Source organism: Python bivittatus, unplaced genomic scaffold (genome assembly GCF_059951505.1).
Source record: "Python bivittatus isolate LINGU-HERP-01145 unplaced genomic scaffold, Pbiv_v1 ctg000700_np1212, whole genome shotgun sequence".
In the NCBI taxonomy this organism is placed as follows: Eukaryota; Metazoa; Chordata; class Lepidosauria; order Squamata; family Pythonidae; genus Python; species Python bivittatus.
Window position 1 is genome coordinate 36358303 of NW_028277098.1, and position 28000 is coordinate 36386302.

The window sequence follows — 28000 nt, forward strand, 5'->3', positions numbered from 1 at the left end:
TACCAAGAACTTCAGAACTTCAAGACAAGGAAGATAACCAAAATTATAATTAAATATATATATTGATAAATCAAGAGATATCAAATCAAATTTTCAATACTTAACTTTTTAAAAAGTAACACATATGGTGTTATGTAATTAACTGCTACATTTTTTTCAGTATTGCACAGTAAAGAGAAATAACAGATCCAGACATTAAACTTGTCTCAGATTCACATTTTCAGATCATAAGTTTGCTTCTATCCATTTCTGTATCAGTTTGAGAGCTTGATAAAAAATAAGCATAAAAATGTATACACTGTTTTTTGTGGGCATCTCCCCAAATATATGCACCTTCCTAGTGCATGTATTTTTAAAATACATTATTATATATTTTTGTGAGTACTCATTCTTACTATACACATTTTTATTTGTCTTTGCCCTTAATATCCACCATTCTTAAGTGGAAAACCATGTCACTAAATTGCAAAATGTATTGCATTTCAGTTAGCATGGAAATTTGAGAAAATACCAATCATAAAGGTTTGCAAAATTAACATAATTTTTTTGGGGGGGAGTTGTATTTGAGGCAGGGTTGTTGCTTGTTTGCATCAGATATCAACTTTAAAAAATCTGCATCACAAGTAAATAATGAAGGGGAAGTCTGATGCGCTGACATACCACTATTTTGAAAACTGTTCCATAATATTTATATAGCGCTTTCTAATCTTTAAAGGGCTTCATATGCATTATTAAGAAGTAGTCCTGATTTGCAGCTCAGCTTAGCCCCAACATCAGCTTATGCTAAACAAATATAGATATTATCAGGCAATTATAAACAAACATATTCCTGAATGTGAATCATGATAATCTGAGAGCTAATGTAAATGTAATGTAAAGGTGAATATTTTGATTCTTAAAATTAAAAGAAGCAGATGATTAGGAAATGGCCCATTTGAAAGTCTTTGCAGATTCAGTGACCTGAGGATATCAACAAACACCTATAATGTTTTCTCGGTTTTCTATAAATCAGATCCAGTGGAAATTCATGAACGACTGAGCAGCCAGTTAATCTTCCCTCCATTACTTTGCAAATTAATCAATTGCCACTTCAAGTTTAAGACTCCTAGTTACGGATTCTATAATCAGGAATCTGTAGAAAGAGAAAACAAGTGAAATCACATCAGTAATTTTCTTTCAATTGTCAGAGGAGACATTTGGAATGCAGAAAGGATTGAAGAACATTGCAGGCTTTCAGAGCCAAGCTGCTTTGTTTCATCACATTAAAAGAACTATAATCTAATACAGTGTTTCTCAATCTTGGCAACTTTAAGATGTGTGGACTTCAACTCCCAGAATTCCCCAGCCAGGATGGAATTCTGGGGGTTGAAGTCCACACATCTTAAAGTTGCCAAGGTTCAAAAACACTGATCTAATAGAATAATGAAGAAGACCATCTTTACCGGCAATCATCATACACATCAAAGTAATGCTGGCTGGTTTGCAAATTGCTATTCTTAGTATTTGTCCTGCTTGGTCACAGGGTCCACATGTTTTGCATTGTGCTTGCACAGTTCTTGCAGTAAAGCTATCAATGTGATAATGGGAGGGGGGTATTTGTTTTTCAGCTGGCTTGCTGCAGACCCTGATGTGGATTACAGCTGAGAGGGAGGGACTGGCCAAAGGTCACCCAGTTGGCTTCCATGCCTAAGAGAGAACTAAAACCTGAGTCTTCTCACTCATAGTCCAACACCTTAATCACTACACTATGCTGGTTCTCACTGCTTTTCAAATAAAGAGAGAGAGAGAGTGTGTGTGTGTTTTAAGTTTATTCCAACTCTATGGTTTTCAGCATGATACCCCCAGAGGTCTATATGATGCACGTCATGCTATTTGCTTCTTTTTGGGTCTCTTGATCTTTTGTTTTTAATTAACAAAAATGGTCTTCCCAGACAGATGCTACTCTGCACTCATATGTCTTCAGCTCATATAAGAGCAGAATTGGTTTGTTGCTATAGAACTGTTCTCATCATTATAGTTTCCACAAGGTAAATTTTGAATAATGGCTAACAAGTAACAGTGTTAGCAACGTGATAAAAGCCATGGTAGATTAGATAAAAGGTTTATCAAATTCAGCATTTTGTTCTGTTATTGGATTCTCACAGATGAAGATGTCTTTGGGAATCCCACTAACATTCTTCCAATCATGTTCCTAGCCATTGGTATTCAGAAGTATACTGCCATTAAAACTGAAAATAATTGCATAGTTATAATGGCTAGTAGCTATACATGGAATTGGGCAGAAAAAATTAAATGGTGATACTAAGCAGTACCCAGAAAGTGAAATTAAATATCTATAGGCAAATAAAAGCAATTGTACATATTGATGAAATAAATGTGCTATAGTTTTTCAAGTTATTTGACCAAACGAATATCAGAATGATAAAAAATACTATTTTTGCTGAAGATATAGAGGAATTATAAGAAATTAATAAAATACTACGTGCATTATCAGGTGAGTATAGTATGAAGTGACTTACCGCTGCTTTCAGAGCTTGGTCCAAATCTTCTAGTAAATCTTCCGAGTCTTCCAATCCAATAGATATGCGAATCAACGTATCTGATATTCCAAGGGCCTCTCGGTCTGCCTTTGGAACTGAGGCATGAGTCATGATTGCACTGGAGAAGAACAAATAGTCTGTGAGCGGAGAATTATAAATAAGGGAAACACAGCAGCTAGCACCAGTAATTAAATGTAGCAAAAAGTGAGGTACTGGCTTCTACTATCAATCCATTTGCAAAATGCCAGTGTTTTTCTTTTGCTGAAATCAGATAGAACTCAGGTCACATTCATGGGCTGGCATTCTGGAACATTGTTTTATTACTTTATAATTGTTTTATTGTTTTATAGCATTGTTTTTTTTGTGGTTGTTTTATAGTTACTGGTTTTTACTGTTGTGAGCAGCCCAGAGTTGTTTAAGATGGGCGGCCATATAAAACTTTTAAATAAATAAATAAATAAAAATAAACATCCCCCAGCTGCACTGGGATACAGCCTCCACAATTCCTAGCTACTCCCTAAACATCTGGAAGGCAGCCAATTGGGAAAGGAGAACACCAAATTACATTGTCTGAAATATGCTGCAAACATTTTAGGCTATTGAGGGCAGGGGAACTATTCTTTCAATAGTAAGCAATTTCTACAGAACAGCTGTCAGGAGAATCTTAACAGTACCATGCTGCATTTGAAATCAAAGACATACTGTATGTGAATGTGCTAAACTCAGGGATTAAAAAGTAGGTTTCTAATCTTGAGGATACTGATAGAAATAATGATTTATGGGATGAAGAAGAAGAAATCCCAGTTTAAAATAAGGTTATATTTATTCAATTTCAGTACTTAAAAGTGAATAAAAACATAAGGGTTGAGGAGAAGTAAACCGTTTCAAATTAAGCTGCATATGAAAAACAATTTCAGATCTTCCTAAAAAGAATCCAAATTATATTCCATCCATTAAAAGCAGCGTTCCAGTGTTTCCACCATTTTCTGATGGTAGAATCAATTTTGGGGCATCTGGTTCAAAAGAGACCACAAGTAACCCGATTCTCTAAATACAATTAATAAAAATGAAAATAAAGGGAAGCCTCACACAATTTCCAGTCGAAAAGGAACATTATTTTATTTTATTTTCTTCAAATACTTTAAAGAAAGAAAGAAAAAAGACTTGAGGCTTTAATCTCTCATATTGATCTCTAGATGTATTTGAGATGTGTGAGTTTAAGACGTTTTGTTGAGCAACAGCATTCATATCTAAAACAGCCCAAATTTACATACATTTTCTCCAACATGGTCAACAGGAGGGGCCTGTTTTGTTATCCATAGGACACTGAATATTAAAAGAAGATTCTCACAATCCTTAATATTTTTTCTAACCACTGTATAACATTTCCTCCGAGTCAGGTACGTGCTACTGTCAGGCTGTATTTACATTTATATAAAGTTTCCATTTGTTCTTTATTTCTTTGTTTATTATTGAAAAGGGGGGAAAAACACATAGAAAGTGCTTTAACAAAAAAGTGAAAGAAATATAGCAAAAAAACCCTATGCTGATATGTTATTATAACAGTAAACAATAAACTTTCCCATTTGTATGATGCCTACAGATATTATATTTAGCTTATAGGTGCAGTTAGTTTTTTGAAATCAATATGCCTTCCTCTGTAAACAGTTAAAACAGTGGCTTGTCTATTAATTAACAGTATTTTTATATAGTCTATATCATCAGACACCAAGTGATGTTCAAAAATATAAAATTAACATTACCCATACAATAAACCTCATAAAACCTACCCTCAAATCAGAGTGAAATAACCCCCAAAACATACAAAAAACAAACAGTGTCTTCATAAGATCAGTTTATGTAATGGATGGCATGAGCGGGGAAGATTCTGGAATGGAGCTTCAAGGTTGTCAGGAGGGGGGAGAGACATTCCAGGGCAAGCGCCTCCTCAGCCCGCAGCAAGAGTGTGGGAAGACGAAGAGGATGAGGCTGGCCCCTCCCTAGAGTCTCACGGGTTATAGCCACTAGTTGCTTTAGCATAGGTTTCATCTGGTGAGATTTTGTCTATTAGGTGCGAGCTAAAAAGGAACTGAACTGTAATTGCCTTGTTGCTGTTCGAGGGCTGAACCTGACAGTTTCTTATTATATATAATTATATATTGTATTTATGTTATATATTATATATATTTTTATATTATTATATTTTTATTATATTATATTATTATATTGACTCCCTGGACTAGTCCCTGCAGTTTTCTTGGCAAGGTTTTTCAGAAGTGGTTTGCCATGGCCTCCTTCCTAGGGCTGAGAAAGAGTGACTAGACCAAGGTCACCCAGCTGGCTTTGTGCCTAAGGCAGGACTAGGACTCGGTTTCCAGTCTGGTACCTTACCCACTACACCAAACTGGCTCTCCTTATTTTAGATGCAAAGCTTATTAAAAGTATATATGATAAAGTTGCTGAGTATTATAGACTGACAAAGTGCCCCTCCCCTCAATAAAACTCTGTAAACTACACCAATCTACCTCCTCAACAAGTAACCCAAAGATGGCTCAGCTGTGAAACTGCAATATAGAAATCTAGCTATCTCCAAGTATAGATGTCACACAAAAGTTAAATTTAAAAACAAACTACTTTTGAAGCAACATTAATTTATGAAAGTCATAATAATGTAAAGGAGCCACTCCAGGCTTTTTTCCATCCTAGATTTCTATCATATACTTTTTCTGGGTTACTTATCAAAGACTGAGTGAAGATAAGCATGCATTAAGTTTAATATTTTCACCTATTCTCTTTAAAATGTGTGAAGCTCAATACATGTGTGACGCCTGAATGAAAAAAAAGTCTCCTTATAACTTATGTCTAAAAATGTTGACATGTACTGTCTGAATCATGTGGAGAGATCTGACACTAGTGACATTCTTAATCACTGCATGATTTGTATGTGGCCTAGTCTTTCCATTTCTCAAATTACTTCAAAGCAGTGAGATTTCTAATCCTCGTGAGAAAATAACAGAATCCCTTCTCAGATTCTGCCCTATATTAACCTTGGTGAATCTATCTTTACGAATGCACCTCTAAATCAGGCTTCCTCAACCTGGCACTTTCTAGCTTTTACTGGCCTACAGTAACCACGCTACAGTCTGTTCACCATGCTGGTCATTAATGGACATTATGGTTAATGAAAGTTATAGCCTGACACATTTGGAAGGCACAGAGATGGGGAAGTCTGACAAATAAAGAGAACAAGAGACTGAAGTAGATATTTATCAGTATAGAGCATTGGTTACTGATCAGTATTAATGTTCATATATTGAAAAATTTGGCTGATTCTTCCCTGCAAACCAATATAAAACATTGTGGCATAACTTAATTTTTTTTCCCCCCAGAAAGTTAGGGTAAAAGAAGTATCTCAGCAGTGAATATGAAAAGAGGCTCTTATAAAAAATAACATTGACCGTATTGGATTAGAAGTGATTGGCAAGGGCTTACCCTTTTTTATGTAACTTCTACTAGGATTTTTAAAATGTATTTCATAAATAACTAAAATTATTATCACTGTCATGTTAATCTTATCAGGAAAAATAGGTCTTGTACTGTGTTTAAATATCAGCACATATCAAATAAAAATACTAAACCGTAAATGTACTCATCTAGAACGGAAACATAGATAGCAACATAAATGTGAATCTTGGAAAAAGGATATAGGTGAGTTTACATACAGATAGTTAGACAGACGGGCACTTATTTAAGTTATATGCCACTCTATTTCTGGTCAAATGTTGGCTCACTGTATAGCATGAACTCAGACTTTGTGGTTTGTAAACCATCTTTTATGATTAACCTATGTGAGCTCAGCCAGCTGAGAGTTATTCAGCAACCATAAATTAAGTAGTGCAATGTATGAACCAATAATTTTAAGGCTAAGCACAGAGTGTGAACATGACTAAAATTGTGCAAGAAGAGATTCTACACAAATTGCTTGTTGGCTGGTGTTGTATTACCAGAGACTCCCAAGCAAAGAGTGTCAGGCATGAATCCTTGCACCAATGTTATTATTTTCTATCTGTTGTACTATTTGAGTACAGTAAGTGCACAATTTCCTACTTAGCCATACATAGAAACAAAGGACCTATTTACCTCCATCAAACTTTTGGGGGGCAAAGTTAAACAGACTTTGGTTTCTTCTACTTTCTGATCACCCCTGCAACCTAACCTTTGCAAGGCCTTGCCATATGTACTACTCTGACCTCCTTTAAGAAAAGTTGAGATACAAAGATACAATACATGCAGATGTCTAGATCAGTGTTTTTCAACCTTGGCAATGCTGGCTGTGGAATTCTGGGAGTTGAAGTCCACACATCTTAAAGTCACTAAGGTTGAGAAACACTGGTCTAGATATCTGAAGAATGGTAGTGTTTTATCACAGAGAAGAAGAGGCTTATGGAAGAGGAACATCCATAATGGTGAGCAAGAAAGAAGACATAGTCACCAAGTAAACTTAGCAAGGGTGATGTTAGGAAAGTCATATTTTGTGTCAAATAATATTAAATTATATTAAAGTGTCAAATATTTTAATATCAGTATAATACTTTCATTAAGGGATTTCATAAAAATTTACTTACGGATGTTCTGCTAGACTTTCGTATCCTCCCAGACTTTCAGCCAGGGTAAAAAGCTAGAGAAAGGAATGTAAAATGTTATATTTCAACAATTATTAATTCAAAATTTCATTTTAAGGCATGCAGTTTAGTCCTATGCAAACTTAATTGTGTGTTAGCCTAGTAAAAGCAAATGGACAGAGCAGACATAAAGAATTGTTTTTGCAAAATAATGCAAGTAATGCAACATACTGCATCAAAACAGAGGCACAAATTTGCTTTCATTTTAGGTCACCTTCTCTTGAAAACACAAAGTTTAAAAACATGATATCAGTAACAGATGCTAAGTTGCTTTTTAACCTGAAAGAATAAATTCTGGCAATCTGAAACTGAAACTGAAACCTATGAAATTTAAGAGAGAATGTGCTTTTCCCCACTCCACCAAACAAATGCTTTTCTGCCTGACAGGAAGATTGTTGGCAATATATGGTTTCTCTACCAAGTTTCACAAAGCTTTTGCCTGGTAAGAAAAGAGATTGCAGCAAACCCACTCCATGCAATCCCACAGGAGTCTCACACAATCCAGGACAAATCAATCAGATGCAAAAGGATGTGCTTGCATTGCATGCAGTAATGGAAGATTGGCATGGTCTCATCTGATGGAAGAATAATGCTTTATTTGTGAGACAAGATAGCTACTGCCTGTTCAGCTACATCAATATTGGCCTTGCAGGCAGAAGTGTAGAAGCAATGATATCACCAAGACAGCACAAAAACACTCTCTGATATTCTGGCCATTTCTTCCCCTTATTTTTTTAGGGTCAGAAGTGCCTCACACATTATGTTCCTAGTACTGTTACTTTCAAGAGTATAAAGCGACCTCAGGTATTTTCAGGGATCTTCCTCTGTGAAATTCCTTTTCACTGTAAACTTGTCAAACCCTGCATATGAGAACAATAAGATACTGCTACTCAAAAGGTTTTCAGTGGCCGGCAAGGCTGGCATGGCCATCAGACAGAAGGATTACCTCAGACATGAAAGCAAAGAGGGGCCTCCCCATTGGCCTGCTCTCTACTCTCTAAGTTAGGTTACTATCTTGGATGTTGCGTGTGAAAGTAAGATTCAATAGTTAGTTATTTGACTTTTATTCATAAAATGGCAATAAAACACTTCGATCTGGGCCTAGGAATTGAGCAAGAGCATGAACTGCACTTTTAAGACTAGTATTTTGGCTCCACGTGTTTAACTAGTGGTGCAGTACAAAGTGGGTAAGTCTGAAAATGTTCGATCCTTGAAGGGGGAGGTTTAAAGGTCAAAATGGTTCCATTAAGCTTTGTCCTGTTTGAACCCTGGACTTTCATTTTGGCAAAACATTAACATCACAGAAAATCAGTCATTTTGCTGACAAACTTCAGTGGCGTGAACTAAGAGTGCTCTACAGATCACCAAAGTAAAGCTGAAAATCATACTGGCTGGGGAATTCTGGAAATTGAAGTCCACACACCAGGAAGTTGGAAAGACTGGACTACAGATAAAATGGTGGTTTAATCTCAAAATCCCAGTTGTTAACATATTCTTACCAGACCCAACCCCAATTAGAATATAATACATATGCTCCATGCTCTTGATTCTTGGGATGGTTTTGCAGTATTCACAAATACTGTCACCAAACAGAAAGAACATTTAATTAAACATATGTTAATCTAGACAGCATTAAAGAAACATCACATTTGGCCACAGCCAATGGCTACAAGCCAAGATAAACAATACACAACTAGTAGATATCCAAGGGATTTGATTGCACAGCTCTATTTAAAACTGAATGCTTTTCCCGTGATATATGCTGACAAAACAATGATTTGGCATCTTCTGAAGTCAAAGGTATGTCAGATTTTAAAAGCACCATGCCACTGTTGAATCAGCAAAAGCTGTTTTACTTTCAAAGTCCCATTTATAATTGTGGAGGAAGATGGCAGAGCAGTGCTAGAATGCTATTACATGGCTTATATTGCTTGACTGAGTACTTCCCATTCATTCTGATACACCCATTCCCTTCCCTTTCATTAGTGCCACTTCCCTTAACTACATGGGCTATTTACATTTTGGGAGCTCCCACAAATGCTCAAAATCCATAATGGCTTCAGCAGGGACCACCAACTTATTCTGCAGTACACAAATCCTGACAAAGTCACAAGACAGTGAGGTTGCTTTTTTAAAGGCAGCGTACAATTATAAGTTTTACCTTTAAGTTTTTAAGGAATCTAGAAGCATGTTCAAGGTTTCCTTTGATGTAAAAGGAAATCATTCCTGGGCAGCCCGTGCACTGACGTTTCATCAGGTCATATTGTGGGTGTGACTGCAATCCTGCAATGAATCATACATTATACAAACGACCCAGCCTGCATTATTACTTTAAACCACACAAACAAATTCAATGGCTGACGTGAGCAGATGTTTCCAGGTGAGGCTTTTCTAGGGGATGATGACATCTCTTATCTGCAGTCCCTCCATCTTCTTCCAATATGCCTTCCCTCATTTTCCCTCAGAGGAAATCCACTGAAAAAAGGGCATTGCTTCATAACACGAGGGGCCCTTTGGGAATGCTGAGTGTGTATAATTTTTTTAAAAAAATCATGACTTATGGAATCAAGATGATCTGCGGCAGGAGGAGATCATGACTAGGAAATGGATATGGAAGCAACCAGATTGGAGCTTTAGTCAGGCAGCTGGTCAGGTTTTTCCCAGCATGTTATGCAAAAATCCTTCTAGGAAGACTTCCAGGTTATATAAGGGCAACATACCAGGGAAAATGACTTTTTCAACCCTCGGATCTGACTCAAGGTATTGGGCCACAGTCAACGCATTGCGAAAATGCTGTTTCATCCGGATTGGCAAAGTCTTTAAACCTCGGTTGCAAAGGTAGCAATCAAAAGGAGATGGAATCGCTCCAATGGCTATAAAAGAAAATGCAGATATTATTCTCTTTCCCACATATTGCATTTTTTTAATATGTATTTATCATTTTTTAAAGGATATACCAATTGTCAGAATGGACGTATTCCCTGGGTAGCCTATAATATGTTAAAATAACAATATAGAATAGTTGAATAGTACTTGGAATATATAATAAAATAGGTACAGTAATTAAAACATGCAAGAAAATAAATAATAAAAATAGTAATCAGAGCAGTTAAGACACTTCCAAGTAGCATATTCCAAAATGGCTCTTCAGCATCACTGGGCTAAGTCAATGGTTCTCAAACTTTGCAGTACTGTGACCCCACAAAATGATCAATGAGTTTGATCCCCCCAATGAATCCACTCATGATTTCATTGGTGTTACGGTTGGACTAGATATATCTTTTTTAAAAATAATTAAATCTGAATCAGTGTATCACAGAGTTTCTCAGACTTTGCAACACATCACCCACTGCTGGCTTGTGCAGGCAGAGTACTAGCAAAGTCAAGCTTGAGGTTTGACAGCGCTCCCATCTTACTTCTCCAGGGTTAAAAAAATAGTGACCCTCCCACGTTCTTTGTGAACCCCCCCCCCCGCCCAGATGGTCCCAACCCATATTCTGAGAACCTCTGCAGTAAATATTTGATGGAACTAACCAAATGTAATTTTGCTGATTCTTTAAAATATATTTATACATTTAGAATAAACCACATTGATGTCTTTCAAATAGTTATTCTGCTTTTCAATTTAAAAAGCACCCAAAGCATGAATTCAAAATACTGTATCTTAATAAGAGTTCTGATTCAAAAATGCATGTTCTGGTGACCTTGTGGCTGTTTCCAGTACTGAGGTTTGAATCAGAACTGAATCAGAACTATGGCCTGAATCAGAACTATTTATCCTAAGCTTCACATACATCCTGCTTGGTCCAAAAACAAGTAATAGAAGGCAGAACCTATAATTAGGCAGTTAAGCAACTGACTCAGGCAGCTGATTTTGGAGAAAATAAAATATTACATATTTAATGTATTATAATTGTATTTCTATTTCCATGGAGACTGGCTTGTTTGGATTTGTGGTCGCAAGTGACCAAATGTCCAAACTTGCTTAGGAAGCCCCCTAATCTGGGGAAGAGGAGTTATTTGCAAGTCAACTTTAGGCAACAATATGTCTGCCCAAAGCAGATGCAATCCACGAACTTGTGTTCTGCTGAGGGGTTGGGGGTGTACTCTAACAGTAGAGTCAGGGGAGATGGAAATTAATTTTGACTGAGAAAAGGCAAAGATGGAACATTAACCTCACACACTTCGCACTACTGTCCCAGATTACCGTATTTGTTTTTTAAAGGGAGTATTTTGAAACTGCTTTGAAGTACAAAACCAAATTGATAGGAAATCCCAGGTACAGGTCTGCAGAGTCACTTCTATTTTGGCTGGAGGAACTAATTTTTTTTGGTCACTACAGTACTTATTTTTGAGATTACAGTTTTTTCTTTATGATCTTTTTCTCCCTCCAGACAAAGCAGCCTCAAAGCGTTAAAAATTACAAAGTGTTAAAAAATACTAAACACCAATTAATAACAGTTGCCTGGGCAAAATTTACAGTGTCTTCTATACTGAGGGTGAGTTGATGAAGACCTGACTAAAAAGAAAATGAATCAATTTTGCTAGAGATTAAAAAAAAAAAACTAAATGGATGTCAAGCATAGCTCCTTTACAAAATCTACAAACCATACTTTTTGGTGTTTTCTATTCATACTCACAATATTGCAAGAACCTGAGTTTCTCGTGGAGTTTATCATCATTTACTGAAACCAATCCCATTACAACATCACTGTGTCCTAAAAATACAAGCAGGCAAGTGATCAGTTCTATTTATTTAAATAAAATGGCTGACCATGTTCAAATATCACACAGGTAGGTTGACAATAAAGATGTGAACATGCTTGCTCATGATAACTGGTTTCTCCCACAAGCGGATATACTAATGAGCATCTATGTTAGCCTAAATTGGAATAGTAGCCAAACACTGAACTGGTTTTATTTGTCTGGAAAACAACAGAGAGCAAAGCCATCAATTGATTTTAGATTGTTTATGACCTTGTTTCAGGTTTCTACAAGTGGGAAAAGCAACAGTCTAGCATTCACACTTCACACGAGCCTGGGTTACAACACCCAAGAGGGAAGAGCCAGTGTGTTGTGTTATTTGTTGTGTTATTTGCTTAACAATAGGCTGAGTAAATGTGATGTGGAAACTGGGCCATGTATTTGCAGGTGCTATTGCCAATATTCTGTTATTCCAATGAAAGTTAAAACCATAATACCAGATTTCTGCTTGGGGTATCATCTTTCTAAAGCTGCTTAGCTCAGAGCTAAAGCTTACACTTGGTTGCAAAGGCATGATTCTCTAAGGTAAGCTAAGAGAAGCTTTTAAAACAATATTGGATATAGGAGGCACAGATGATGTTCAAAGAAAGCCCAGATTACAACTAGTAGCATATGAAAGATTCTCTGTCAGTCCTGGATCAATTAGAAACAATATGGCTTTCAAACATTCATCTAGTTCCCAGGACAAAAATTAAAAATGCAAATACCCTTTAAAAGGAGACTATACTTATCCATCCAAATACGATACATATTCAGATATAACTTCACCTTCTGCTATTTTAGTTACATTTAAAAATACATTATTAAAGAAAATTAATCAGCCACTGACAACAAACAACATGGATAAGAGGAAATGCGTTAAAAGATTATGAATTACATTATAAGACACATAATCTCATTTTCATTTTCAAAATGAATAAAATAAAGATCTGATGGTATATAAAAAAAGACTTGGACGATATAAAAAGCATTACTACTATTGTTCACTACAAAATGAACATCAACGTAGCCTGCAGATCTAATTTAACGTCCAAACACTTACCATTCATGTATTTGGTTGCTGAATACATACAAATGTCTGCTCCTAAAGACAAAGGACGCTAAAACAGAACAAAATAAGAGATTCATTTCATTTTCTGTTGAGAAAATCAATAGGAATTACCAATGAACACTGAGGCATATTGCAAATAAAAATTTCAAGCAATTCCTGCTACACAGAGGTCAAGCTTTTGGGAAGAGGGCCATTTATCACTAATACTTCAGTGAGCGTGAATCTGAAAAGGTTTAAAGGGAGGAGAAATTGAGTATCACCTATGGAAGAACAAACAGTAAGAGAAAGGAATTGAAGACACAGCTCTCAGTTCAAGACTGGATTCCATTTCTCTCTTTTCCCAATTGGTGTCACCCAAATCTCTTTGCTTATCAGCATGCAGGCCTTGGCTGAAGAAAATCAGAGTGCCGCTATCAACTTAGTGTTTGATTTGACCTTAGGACCAGATTTAAATCCAAATCCAACCACACAGCTACTAAAGCGCTTTGCATAAATTATTTTACTTCACCCTTCCTTTCCTCTCAGATCTGTGAATTAAAAGGACTAGCTGTCAAGAGCTTATAGCACGAATGGTGGGAAATTATAAAAGCAATAAATAAGTTGACACTACAATGTCACATCTTTGATGGTGAAAGACCATGTCTAGTTTGTAAAAAGGGAAGAGGCATCAAAGCACCTTGTTTACCCTCCATATGTTTGGGCTTCTCAGTATCTAGTTTCAAATGCCAACTGATTTCTTTTAAATAACAGCCAACAGGATGTTGTGAAAGTGCTTTTTGGCCCAACAATGTATACAATTTCCAGATCCCAACCTTCCAGTCTTCTTTAGAATCTGGCCCACTGATCTTGGGCATTCTTTCACAAGGCAATTTTACCACCCAAAAACAAAAGAGGGAATGAATTCAATTTATTTATTTATTTGATTTCATGTTGCCTAACTCCAAATGAATCTGGGCAGCTCGCCATACACCAGAGAATATAAAAACAATATAATAGGAAACACACCAATTCACAGTATCTTGTTGGTGTTCCAAAGGGCCATAAAAACCCGGCTGTTCTCTTGGGCTAGGGTGGCTGGAGTTCCCTCCGCTGGATGTTAGATGTGGGTGGGAAGTTCTTTGGTTTGCTTCTTTCTCCCTATCATGGGGCCAAGTTGGGATGCTTGTATGGAATGGGTACTGCTGTTTGGGGGATTTTAGCATATTGTGGATGGTCAGAGGTATTATGTTTTAGACTGGATGCTGGAGGAGTCTTCTTGGGTTGATAACCTACTGAACTGGGCTGGATTGGCCTTTCTTCCCTGCTGCTACTGAGTCAGCCATCGCCTCAGTCACTTTGCATTGACTGAAGGGGTAAGGAAAGACTCATGGAGTTAGGGCCATTGCTGTGATAGCAGCAAGGGAGAACTTGCTATGCGACCCTCCTCAATTGCTGCAGTCTGGAAGAGGCTCAGTGCCAGGGCAACAGTATCTTATTGGGGCAGGGGGCACATTACTATTACTGCTACTATGGTAGCAGTACACTAAATAAACTATGTTTACTATGGTAGCAGTAATGCAAAGTCAAAATATTTATCCATAGTTTATTTAACAAGCCATACTAGTCTACTCCTACATAATACTAAGCCAGAGTGGATAAGGTGACACCTTATTTAAACCAAAAGCACATAATGGCTGTGTATTACATGTTAGCCAGCTTTTTGTTTTTCCCTTTCCCCTAAATTCTTCTAGAAAATAAATGAAGTTTTTTTTTCCTAATTTGCACATTAGGTGCTGCATTGTGTTTAAACAAAAAAGCATTCTTCCCCTTCCTTGCTATCTCCTTGAAGACTTGGATGTTTCCTCAGGCATGAGGTCTGGAGGTTAGATAAGCCTGTCACTATGAGTTTGTCTTTCTTAGGTGAAGTTGGGTTTGTCCTTGGCTGCCATTTACTTTTTCATTTTTTTTTTTTACTGTGTTCTGTTTCATCATCATTTATTAAGATCCAATATAAAACAACTCAAGTACAATCCAAAAACATAATAGCATTGCACCAGTTTAATACGTAGTGTACTTCTACTAACAAGTCTGGATATGTCATAGGCTTATGACTAAGGCACAAAACTTAGCAATTACAAAGGTGATTTCAGGACACCTGTCATTTAATTTCTAGATAACATTGGTCAGGGCAGCCAAGCACTCTTTCCGTTAGAAGGTAGATTAGTTGAGAACACAATTCTGCCTAAAACTTGTACCTTAGAAAAAACATGTTCTAGGGTTTCAATTTCATCAAAGGCACAGGGGTGTTGCCTAAGCACTATAGGAATTCCTTTATATCTGCTGTTCATAGTTGCAGAAAGGAGGGCATTAAAGCAAGCTTGGGAAAAAGCCTAGTAATGGATAAAGGATAACTTCAACAGCATGCAGGTTGTGGTTCCCTTGAATCACTGAGATTATCTAACCTAGGGGCTGCTGCTAAATTATGCTGAAGTTCGATGTCTTCTAAGCTTTGTTTAATAAGCTTCATGGCTTTATTGCAATCCATATTTAGACAGAAGTCAGGAAACATGCCAAGGTGAATCAGTTTCTTGATTATTGCTATGTATTATCTAGATTTAAAGACATTGCATGGGATTGGGGGGTCAGAAGCCAGGTGGGAGACATTCTAAGGGACTCAGATTAGAGATTAGATTAGTCATAGAGATATGATTAATTGCCAAGATCTTGTTTCAATGTTAATCAGATTGGCCTCTGGCCTAAATACAGCAATGGAAATACTTCTAGGCATAGAGAATATGGCTTTCAGAAAGTATGACTGTATTTGTTCATATGGTTGGAATGTTATGCCAGAGTACTGATGTTCTGTTTTGCTGCTTTTAATCCTATGTGCACCACCTAGAGTTGCAATTGTGAGATGGGAGGCTATATAAATTGATACAATAAATAAATATCTTTTATACTCTTCTGTACTCCACAGCAATTTGTATCAGTGGAATTATTTCCCTCTATTATGTTAGCTACTCTGTTAGGAATGTTTAGCTGGAGAATGGTTAGATTATAGGCTTATGGCATTGTCACAATTCTAATTCTATGGAATTAAAATTGTTCCATTTGCCACTTCATTTTCTAAAGGCTTCCTCAATGTAGCCCGGTTATTACTACCATGACAACACTTCCTGTTTTCCAATAAAATATTAAATTAGAATGTCTGCACCTTCATCTTTCAATCCTATATTTGTTGGTCCTTCTGCATCTTAACTCAGAAATAAAATCCACTATGTCTGGTGGAACTGGCTCAATAAAGTGCATTTAGGGTCACTGTACAAAGGAAGGTCAAGTATTAATGGAATTCCTGATGTCTCTATTGGAAAGAGAGTCTCTTCTGATATCTGTTTCCCCAGAACTACTTTTCATATGAACCCTTTGTGATATGTTCCACCATGTGAGGTGAAATAGGTGACCAGAGTTGGCAGTGATCTGCCATGGCCTCTCCAAGGAGACTGTTTGATGCCTGCAGCACAATCCTTTTGATACCAATCAGAGACATTTTCACATCCAGATATTTTAGAAATTACTCTTAGGGCTATTAGAACTTCATACTCTCTTATTATGGGTTTACATTCTGTACTTATTAGCACTGCTCCAGCCAATTATATCATTCTAATTGTGTAATTATGTTGGTTTTGTTGTATATTATGTTCACTGCCTAGAATAGCTGAGCTTTAGAAGCCAAATAAATAAATAAATAAATAAATAAATAAATTTTGAGTAACCAACTTCAGATCCTACTTCTGCCCTTGTGCAACATTCACCAGGTGGTTTTATTATCATTATTTTCCCTTTGTAAAAAGAAGAATCATACAGGCATAAGATAAAAGAATGCAAAGTATTTAATAGATCAAATTGTGCTATACAAATAAAAGCAGCTATAGCAAACCAATGAAAAATGGCTTACCTGGAAATATGCAGACATAAAAGTATTGTCTACTGCTAAAATAACTCCTTTGTGTTTACGAACAATGTTCGCACATCCTTGAATATCAACAACTTTCAGTGTTGGATTTGTTGGTGTTTCAATCCATACAAGCTGTTATTTTTGGAAGAGAAGGATATTAAATATATATTATTTTGAAGCTATCGACTCCAAAGTACATTCTTGTTTTCCATTCATACTTTTGTAAGACATTGAACATTGAAAGATAATATCAAGAACTTTCTCCTTTTCACACATGACCCTTTATTTCATTACTACTTCCTTATAGGGAAGTGTGGGAAATTATTTAATATTGGCCAGCCCAAGTGATCCCATGGAAACATATTTAGAGACTTTTAAATATTTCAGCTCTTTCTATAGTTACCCTGAGATAGAGTTGGATTGTATAGGAAGCACTTTAAAAATGCAGCTTGGGAGCAGATGGCCCTTTCCCTCTTTCTGAATCTAAGAACTCTTTGCAATCTCCTTTTGTCAATTGGTCAGCAGATAAGAAGGGCTTTCTATCTTTCTCTCTATCCCTCTCTCTTAATTCCTTCCTTTTGGTAGGTGTACTGTATGCATAAGTGTGAGTGCATGTATGCGGAATATGCTCTAATAAAGTAATATGCTCTCTAACAAAGAAAATATTTGATCTTGCTCTGGCTTGTTATGTGTGGTCTCCACAGATGTGCACTCTGATACAAGGAGTCCCCAGGTTAAGAACGTCTGGGTTATAGATGATCCATAGTTAAGAATGGAGCCTTCTGTAGCAAAATTCAAGTTAAATACACAATGATTTGAGTTTAATACACAATGATTCAAGTTCATTACACAATACTTACATACAAAGGACTTAAGGACAGATATTGGGAACAGAGCTCGTTCTTAAACTGGGGACTACTTTGCATATAAGATTCTATATATTTTGTAACACCATCCAATTTTATGTTTTAAATCCTTCAAATAGTTACACCCAATTATCTATACATCCCACAATGTTAACATCTATGGGTCAGTTCTACTGTCTTATTAGCCAATAGGGGACAGCCTTCAGTTAGTTCTGCATGGAAGAAGTCACTGAACCAAGCTAGAGCAGACTAAATGACAGAGAGCCTCTGGATTTGTAAGAAACTTAAGGCAGGGGAAGGAGGGGGAATTATCCTCCAGTCATTTCACCCAGAGGTCCATAGCAAATATGCTATTTACAGGCATTAGGGCTGCCCTAACAAACTATACCACAATTTAGCCAAAACTACCAAACCAGAAAGTGTATCTTATTCTATACAAACTGCACAGAGTTAGCTTGTATTCCCCGCTGAAATAAATATTTGGCAAAATTCTCTATATTTGAAGCTCTCAGCCAAAGACACCAAAGGCTCCCTAGGAAAAGGTCCCTAAAAAAGCAAAGAAACTGCATCATTTCTTATGAAGCCTACAATCCCATAACAATCATGTCTGGAAAAAGCTAATAGTGGGACAAGACCTGGACTATGACTAGAGAGACCCAAGTTCTCACTTGTTACTATCTTGGGCCAGTCACTAACTCTCAGCTTATCTTCTCTCATAGATCCATTGTGAGAAAAAATATGGGGGCAAGAGGAATCTACAGGGAACTGGGCAGCCTCAATAAGGATATTGAATTCTCCAAACCTATTCAAAAGGAATGAAGAATCCTTTCTATCAGCTCAACTGGAAAGTTTAATCTGCTAAAAATCTCACCTTGGTCTCTCACAAAACTTTAAAAGAACTTTAGGAAACCTCCATCAGCGCTTAAGACCTGCCTGGCATTACTTTTTCACCTGTTTTATGGATTCTTATGAAAGTCCTGGAAATGATCATGATGATCCAGACAGACTCTAACCACTTTAAAACAGATCAAGGTTTTATTGCTCCAGTTGTATTATGACACATTTGGATGGGGGGGAAAACCCATGCAATTTTCTCACAGTTTTTCAGCTTGACAGATTAATGTTCTTCTGCTTATACTGTACCTACCAACACTAGCAAAGAAGCCAGTTGTTAAATTTACATCATACCCCTTCTCATACCAAACAAGATGAATTTAGTACAGCACAGTCTGTATAAAGGAAAGTGTGTTATATCATCTTAATCTCTTTCTACATTTTTGTTTTGATCAGTTGTAGCCAAACATAAACCCTATCCATGCATGATACAGAATCTTTGTAGTTGATTGTGAGAACTGGAAGAATAATCACACCCGTTCCACACATGTGATGTAGCCATTCCTGCAGGTACAGCACAAATCTCTGTAGGAAATGGTCCTTCCAGAACATTCTGTCCCTAAATAAATTCACCCAGTCCAAGTAGATGGCCAGAGGCAGGCTGAATCACATGCATGAGATCAGAACAGAGTTATGTGACTTTCATGTTCAGCAAAATAGGCAACAATACCCAATTTTGTACACAGCAGGAATTCCTAGTCTGCCATATAGTCATGTTGGGAATGTCATTTTACTGGTTTTCCAGTTTTACCTTGGTCTCCGGTGTAATTGCATTCTCAAGGCATTCCAGTTTGGTGCAGTCAACAAAAACAGCATTTAGACCCATATCTGTTGCTATCCTTCGAAAATATCTATTTGTACCTACGATGGAAAGACACTCATCTTTACTGTTTGCATGTCACATTAATGTCATTAGGGAGAATGTGTCACTAAACTCTACACTGTTTTACATTTCACATTTTGGAATGAATGACGTCTCCAGTACTATATAAGAGCTTCAGATAATACTGATAATAAACACTGCCGATGGATCTTGTCTCCAATGGCTGCCCATTTAAATATTTATTATTATATTAATATCTTATTAATGTATTTCTAACCTGCCTTTAAAAAACTATCAAGAGGTATCCTGTTGATCAGTGCAGAAACTCTGCAGACTGCAGCACAGAAGAAACCAAGTGCCAAAGAGAAAAATACTCAATTAGAAGAATACTAGCTACAGCTTTGCCTATAAAAGATCCCAGATTCAACCTCTGGCATCTCCATATAACAAGAATCCAAGAAAAGATGCTAAGAAAGCTTTCCTGAGATCCTGGAGTGGATGCCACTTGGTGAAGCCAATACCAAACTAGATTTTGAATTCTCTCCTGTAGAAGGGTTATGTGATTCTTCTGTATCTGCTATGTCTCTGGCATCCGAAATTGGCAATATTGTGCAACATGTAGAAGTGGGATGGCAACTTCCATAGGCTGGAGGAATGAACCAGGCTTTGCCTTCTGCATAGAGGGCGGCACTCACAGAGTTCAGGAGTTTTAAGAGATGAAACAAGTATCATAAATACCTGGCAGGCTTAAGGCATCCAAAACACAGAAAAGGGGGTCAAAATATTTGGCCCCACCCTATGAGACAGCTTTGGGGATACTGAAGTTAGGATTGCAATCTGAACCTTTTTTAAAAAAAAAGCTACTTGGACTACTGAAAGTTTTGTAAACAACTTTACAGATGAACGGGACCTTTCATCAGCTTGACCGTGCTCCAATACAGAATATCAAATGCTCTAGTCTGCATGCCATGGTGTCATCAAGCATTCCCAGAAACAATATTTTCAAAGCTACAGGCCTATTCATGTTTTCTGGGAAAAAGATCCCAATGCACTCTAGAAAGCATACAGTATATGAGTTGACACACATATGTTTACTCTTTCAATAAGGTTAACTGAGGAATTAGGGAAAGTGACAGACATTATAAAAGGACTTTTGTTATTGAAATAGGCTCCAGTCTTCCTGGAGGCAAGCACCACAGAATACAAAGGTACTTACTTATATAGAAAATATGCGATTACAGAAACTTTGGGTACTTTTAATAGCATATTAAGTGGAAGGCCAACTCTTCCCGCTAGATTCTGCCTTTAAAAAAAATTCTAATCCCCTTCATTACATACAACTGCGTGCTATAAATGCATTGTTATATTGAGTTCCAGAAGGAATTAAAGACAAAAACCACAATCCCCATGTAGATTCATATTTTGCTTTGTACACAATTTTTGTTATTTTGAAAAATACAGAATATTATTAGTACCTTCACCTGCTCAAAAAAAAAAAGGAAGCAATGTTTAGCTGGTGGCATTGATCCAAGATATTGCTTGCTTTTGAGGAAACATGTTTTCCTTCTCCTATTGCTATGTGAGACGCTCTGTCGCAGGGCACACATTACATGGCTAACCCTGTGAAGTAAATGGATACCTATTTTGTTTATGGCTAAAGCCATCTTGGCTGCTGTCCTAGAAATTCTATGCATAAATAGCAGAAAGGTCAGCAGTTCAGAGATGCCCCATTAAAGATTAGAGGTCTGCACCTTCAGCCAATATAAATGTAGGTCTGCAATTCCTACGTATTTATTTTCAAAGAGCAAGTGTAAAGGTTCAGAGTAAAACTTTATTGCTTCCATTTTATGCCTGAATTAGCTCCTTAGCTCGCTTAATGCATTGCCTGCACTATGTTAAAATTCACAGTAATTGTTCTAATATCCAGGTGGAAAAGTTGCAGATGAATCAAGTTTGATCATTTGTAAAACATAGTGTAAAGAATGGCACGGATCTTGTTAGGAATGCTCCAGCCTTTAAACATATAATGGGACATAGAACAGCAACTTTCAGGGAGAGCACTGAGCAACCAAAATGCTCAGCATCTGTAATGCTCAGAACCCAATGATGGATAGCAAATGGAGACCTTAGCTCAGTCTCTCATCTGCCAGGCTGCTGGGGCTGGCCCTTGAGCAATGAAGTAAATCACTGCTCCATATTTCCTCCCTTCTTTTGCCATCTGATCCTAAGCTCTTCCATTTTACTTCATTCATCTTAGACCCACCTCAGAACACTACCTCCTCAAAGTCCCACATGCTCCTGAAAAGTATGTGGGAAGCTAATTCCAGTGTTAAGAGCTGATTCCATTTCTCACTCCTAAGTTAGTTGGAAGAAGGGTTGCAGATCAGCATTGTTTGGTACAATAGCATGTAAACATATTACATAAGTAATATGTAATAATAAGTAAATCTTTTTTTCCCCAAATTTACATATAATAAAACCAAAATGTTCAAAATATTCTGAAGCAGCAATGCCAAACCATGACTTGTTGTTACACATACTCTGGGTTCATGGACTTTTCTCTTCCTTTATCCAGAAACAGTTTGTTTCTTCTGTAATTCAACCCAACCAGCAAAGTATAGTTTGCACTTGTAATCCAAACCAACTCCTCTCTTAGTTGAGAGACAAGAGACAAACTATAGTTCTCCAGTCTAGAGAAGGATTAGGTGAGAAAGTAAATCAAATGCATGACTTCTTACTGTAAATTCCCAAATGTTTAAAATTTAAATCATAGATCAGAAGACAGAATCATTATAAATTAATCACCTATAAATCTTTGTAGCTAGCCACCATTGTGGAAGAATGACACGCTTGCAGTATCATCATGACACAAACCCCACCCTTTCATAGTTTACATCCCAGTGTCTTTCACTGGTATGTAAGTTATAGTGTTTGCATTGTGACATAATAACACATATTCTATCACTCTCCCCATGAATGCCTGTATTATCAAACCTTGGTAGAACTACTGCTTGGTAAAATCATTCATCTGGAGATTTTGCAAAACTAAACTAAGACAAATCCACAAAAATCCATCCATTTTCAAGGCAGGCTTTGTGCAATGTATGTCTATGAAGAGGACTACCTAGTGCTTTTCCCCACCCCACACCCCCAAGCTATTATTATATCCAGATATTTGTATCAGAGCTGCTCATAACTATAGTTTATAAGGCATATAAGCAACATAAAAATGGATAAATAGGGCCACTCATGAATTTGGTAAGACTAAGGGTATGAACATCTCCACTAATGATCTTTGACCTACTGTGGCTGTTTACCATCAAGTTATTCTTCATAATCCAATCATCAAGTAATAAACATAAATATACATACTTAAGTAAATTTGTTTAAATCACTTTTGTGTCCCAGCCTAAGAGATTATATCCAAGAATGTTTCAAACACATGCTGCTATACTGCTTACCGCCATAGACATCGTCTGTACAAATAACAGTATCTCCTGCCTTCAATAAGTGTGCAATGTTCACAGTTGCTGCTAATCCAGAAGCATACGCTAAACCTGAAGTAAAAAAAGAAGCAAATGAAATCTGATTAATTTATGAAATAATTCTTCAATATATTTAAACATTACAGGTAATCCTTGACTTACAACCATTTGTTTAACGACCATTCAAAGTTATGATGGTGCTGAAAAAAGTGACTTACAACCAGTTCCCGCACTTACAATTGTCACAGCATCCCCATGGTCATGTGATCAAAATTCAGGTGCTTGGCAATTGGCATGTATTTACAATGGTTGCAGTGTCCTGGGATCACGTGACAACCATTTGCGACCTTCCAACAAGCAAAGTCAATGGGGAAAGCCAAATTTGCCTAACAACTGCATGATTCACTTAACGACCATGGTGATTCACTTAACAACAGTGGCAAAAAAAGGTCATACAATCAGGCATAATACAACAACTGCATTGTTTAGCAACGGAAGTTCCGGTCCCAATTGTGGTTCTAAGTCAAGGACTACCTGTACAGCAAATAGGTACTATCACTTGTGACTCTGAATACCTGCTTGATGGATGGGTAGTCTCAGATAAGAATAGGAGCTTTGTACTAAAAATTGAATCAGATTTAAGTACAACCAAAAGTTCTAGCCATTATTTCAAGTCTGAAGATGTGGATTGACACATGCATCAATATTTCAGAACAAGATTTCTACTGGGTTTAAGAAAACAGATCAAATGAAATGATGGTCCTGCATAATGTCAGAGGCGATTATATCTATGTTTCAAATTTATGTTGCTTTTCCAAGAAACTAGTCTTCATACAAGAATAAATATAATATTCATATTAAAAATATTGATAGCTCACAGTATTTGGCACCATCTAGTGCTGCCACAGCTTTTTCCAAGCAGTCACGAGTAGGATTTCCACAGCGACTATATTCAAAACCCTAGGAAAGAGAGGGCACAGAATATCAAACTTCTTTATCAGTCATTGGTGGAATTTGCATGAACTTTATAAAGATTTACTGCAGCTCTTTGTGCACCAATTTACTTAAGAACTCAGATCATGAATGTGGATTAAATTTTGCAAACTGAAAATACTTTTATATAAATGAATTCACAATTGATCTGAGTTGGAGAGTGATAAATGAGCAGACTTCTTAAAGATTCAGCATTCAATTGCTCAAATGTCAAGAATACCCTATCCTTACTTGGGTTCCTGCATCATGCTAAGCCATTGCTTGTTTTCACATGGCTTATTAACTAAGCCACAATGGCTATGTTCACACATCGTGGTAGGAAGGATAGCCTTGTTTTTAACCATGTTTTATGGATTATTGTGAGCCACCTAGAGTCATTGTATGAGATAGGCAGCCATATAAGTCCGGTAAATAAATAAATAAGCTAAGTAGGTGCCTGAAATGCACAAACTTAAAAAAAAAAAAAAAACCTATCATGAACTTCATGCATTATAGTTTACTTTGCAACATAGTTTTAAGCAAGTGGGCAAGAACTGCATGTTCAGCCAAAATGAGCAAAGAAACTTCTTATACTTTTCTAAATGAAGCCAACTTGCTTACTTGGCTACAAATGCAATAAACACTGAAAAAAAACTTGGCTGTATGGTTGATTTTTATATCTACATCTATATTGCTTTCTTGCATTATAGGTATATAAATTATATCTACAATCATTCTTGCATCAGAACTAATTGCTTACAAGCTGCAATACATCTTCTACAAAACTGTAATAATGCATTTGTTGCACAGTAGCCAGAAACTAGGAAATAAGGTATTACATACAAATGCAGAAATGTCATGGAAAGATTTTTTTACACCATCCTTCAGTTTTAGCTTTAACTGCACCTACCTGGCTAAACATTCATAGGTTAATTAGTAATGCATTAAATGTCTTCTTGGACATTAACTATCTTAAACTGCTGCAGAAAAACCAAGAAAAAAGGTTTGGGTTGAGAGCTTAAACATATGATTTCCATGTTACTTTTACTGAACTTGATATTTCAGGCATATGATTTCTACAACAATACTTTGGATGGTTGCCACTTACTTATGTAATGTTCACGTTGTGGTGAATAATACAGAGAGAATAGCAAGGCAGGTTTGTTTTGCCCTGCCCTTAAGCATTTGCTGAGTTAAAGTGAGTGAGCATTTCCTTGGAATTACTCAGAACTATAATAATAAGGATCCAGAAATTCAACACTAATCAAATGCTTCTTAGTTATGTGTAAATATCATTATGAAGAGAGTTGGAAGTTTCACTATGATTTTTATAACATGGAACTGGGAATGAATTTAAAAAAAAACTCATTTAAAATAATTTGCAAATAAGCCACATATTTTAAAAATTAAAACAAGAATATAGAAATTAATAACAAGGATAAAACAAGAAGATAGAAATTAATAAAACTGCTGTTTTATTAGAGCAAAAAAAATTTTTTAAGTAATGTGTCACTTCATGATTTTTTGGAATAGTGTAGATGTAATCAACTTATTTCAAATTCCTTTTTAAATAAAACTGTCTCACACTTCCATTAAAAATAGCATTTTTAAGATACCTAACAACAAAATAACAGGATTTAATTTGTTGGGCAATATAATTCCCCACCAATTAAAACCTATGTCTAAAACAAACCAACTTGGACACCAAAGTCAATCTGAAGAAAAATGTATTTCTACCAAGCAAACAAACAAGGAATAAGCCTAGATTCCACTAGCAGGAAGTTTGAGAGCTGAGATGTTCTTTTCCCATGTTCCCACCAAGGGTACTACTAATCAATATGAGACAGAGAAGAGCCTCTAATGAGAAACTTAAACCCAGGCAGACACAAATGTAAATATATGGCTTCTTGAAGAGCTGGTTTGCAAATCAGGTCTTAAAGGTCATATAGCAAGTCCTTTAAACTCTCCACAGAAATGGATAGTAGTTGTTACATAAGAGTTACATGCTCCTATAATTGGCCTTGGTCATAGGCTGGCTGCAGTAGTCCAGTTCAGCTGAATGCATTTCAAAGCAGACTGACAGAGGAGAATTTGAAATGGGATATAATTCAAGCATGTGTTGCTGTGGCCAGTTCTAGGATCTCCAAGAATGGGTACAGTTAGCACTCCAGACTTAGCTGAACAAACACACTCGAAGGTATGTATACCAGCTGCAAACCTGAGTAGGCAATGGGATCTTCATCCCAATAAAAACAGGCTGAATAATATTCCCTGACTTGAAAGTCTAACTAATTTCCTGAGTGCATTTTTGAAAGCATGCAAGAGTTGGGAGACTAATAGGGCAAGTTCTGGATTGCAAAAGTCTGAAAAATTTGCCACATGGATTTCTTGAAAGAACCAGAGAGACAAATGCTGTCATTTCCAACAACAGACAAACAACAAACCACACCTAGAGGGTAAACATCATCTGAATTTTCATAAAAAGCTCTATTTTGAAATAAATCCCTTTTAATGCAATTGATACACTCCAGGAACACATCCTCTATCTTTCTTGCTTGGTAAGATTAACCTTTCTCCAAAATGACTCCCTAGATTCCACACGGAATCTGAATTTAGTTTAAAAGAAAAAAAACATATGTCAGGAGGCATTAAATGTCAGGAGGCATTTCATACCTATAGAATTACAGAACTGGAAGAAGCCACAGAAAACAAATCACAGCATCCTTAACCAAAGGTTGCTTCACCCATCCACTCTCTACTTGATTAGTCCCTCTGACAACTGCTCCTGCTGTTAGGAAGCTCTTTCTATAACAAAGAATCAGAATCTGCCTGCCTGTACTTTAACTTTGAATTCATCATTTCATGTCCTGTACTCTGGAAACATTGTTTTTCAAAGTAAGGCCACAGCTGCTTCAGGGGAGAAGAAAACAGATTGTCCATTTTTATCAGGAATACAAGACCAGAAGGATTGACTGAAAGCAGACACATACCAGGGCTACCACGGTATTTAAACACACACACACACACACACACACACACAATCCCCTAGTTTGGCCTTTAGATTGCATATGACAAACATGACTGGAAGAGCTACTGTCATTTACATTGCACCAACCATCATCTTTCCCCTCCGATTATAAATCATTCTGCCGGACTTTCCTGTTCTGTCATTTTTTTATATGTGCAACCGTGACCACGTATTTTAGTTGGACTCAATATACCTTTACGGTAGTTGAGTACTGTAAGAGGCTCAAGGACACAGCGTATGTTCCTCCCTCCCTCTCTCTCTCTCTTTTAAAAAATACTGCAGCCCTAATGCGGAATATTGCAGGAAATTATACAATTAGCATCGGGAAGGCTGAAAAGAGATCCGGGCGGCAGATACCCAAGGGAGCAATTGTGCAATTCCCCTAACAGTAACAGATGCAGGCACTTGAGGAAAGAGGACGCTTCCGCGATGTGAGGACAGGAAAACGGCAAGATTGTAATCCACGGAAGCTTCGACGACGATGCATGAGTTGGCTTTCTATATGTCGCAAGTCTCTTTGTGGGTTTAGCCCGAAGTAGGCAAAGAGCGAGAGAAAACGGCCCCCGCCCCTGAAACCCGACGTCGCCTTCCTCTCCCCATCCTCACTCACGCTGTGCTGCCCGGGCGCGCGCTGCTTGAACGTGGTCGAGAGGGAGATCGGGGGCACCACAGCCAGCGAGTTCCATTGTTCGGGGTCTTGCCCCACGTGGATAGCCTGCGTGGCGAAGTGCCTGAAAGGCGGCAGGAAGCTGGAGCTGCTCTCCTTAGTGTCTTCCATTCTGCCCGCTCACTGGCCGCGGCGACAGGTTTTCCCTGCGAGGAGCGCGAAACAGCGGCTCGGGAGCAGGAGGACGGTCAGACCGGAGCGAGCGCACAGGGCAGCGCTTGAGCTGGCTGGCGCAATACCGCGGCAAGTTGCTTCTTTACCGGCTTCCTCTGGCTCGCAGGATTAACTGCCTTA

General features: G+C 37.2%; 1 protein-coding gene across 1 annotated transcript; it reads right to left on the reverse strand.

Annotated features, from left to right (window-relative positions):
* Positions 1-43: 43 nt before the first annotated feature.
* Positions 44-28000, reverse strand: CTH (cystathionine gamma-lyase). The gene is made up of 12 exons (XM_007436923.3): positions 27650-28000; positions 23918-23999; positions 23016-23111; positions 19483-19592; positions 16972-17103; positions 13029-13086; positions 11863-11940; positions 9943-10095; positions 9384-9505; positions 7166-7218; positions 2520-2658; positions 44-1132 (listed from the first exon to the last, which is right to left on the reverse strand). Exons 1-12 carry the CDS (start codon positions 27815-27817, stop codon positions 1106-1108), a joined length of 1218 nt encoding a protein of 405 aa, XP_007436985.1. The 5' UTR covers positions 27818-28000; the 3' UTR covers positions 44-1105.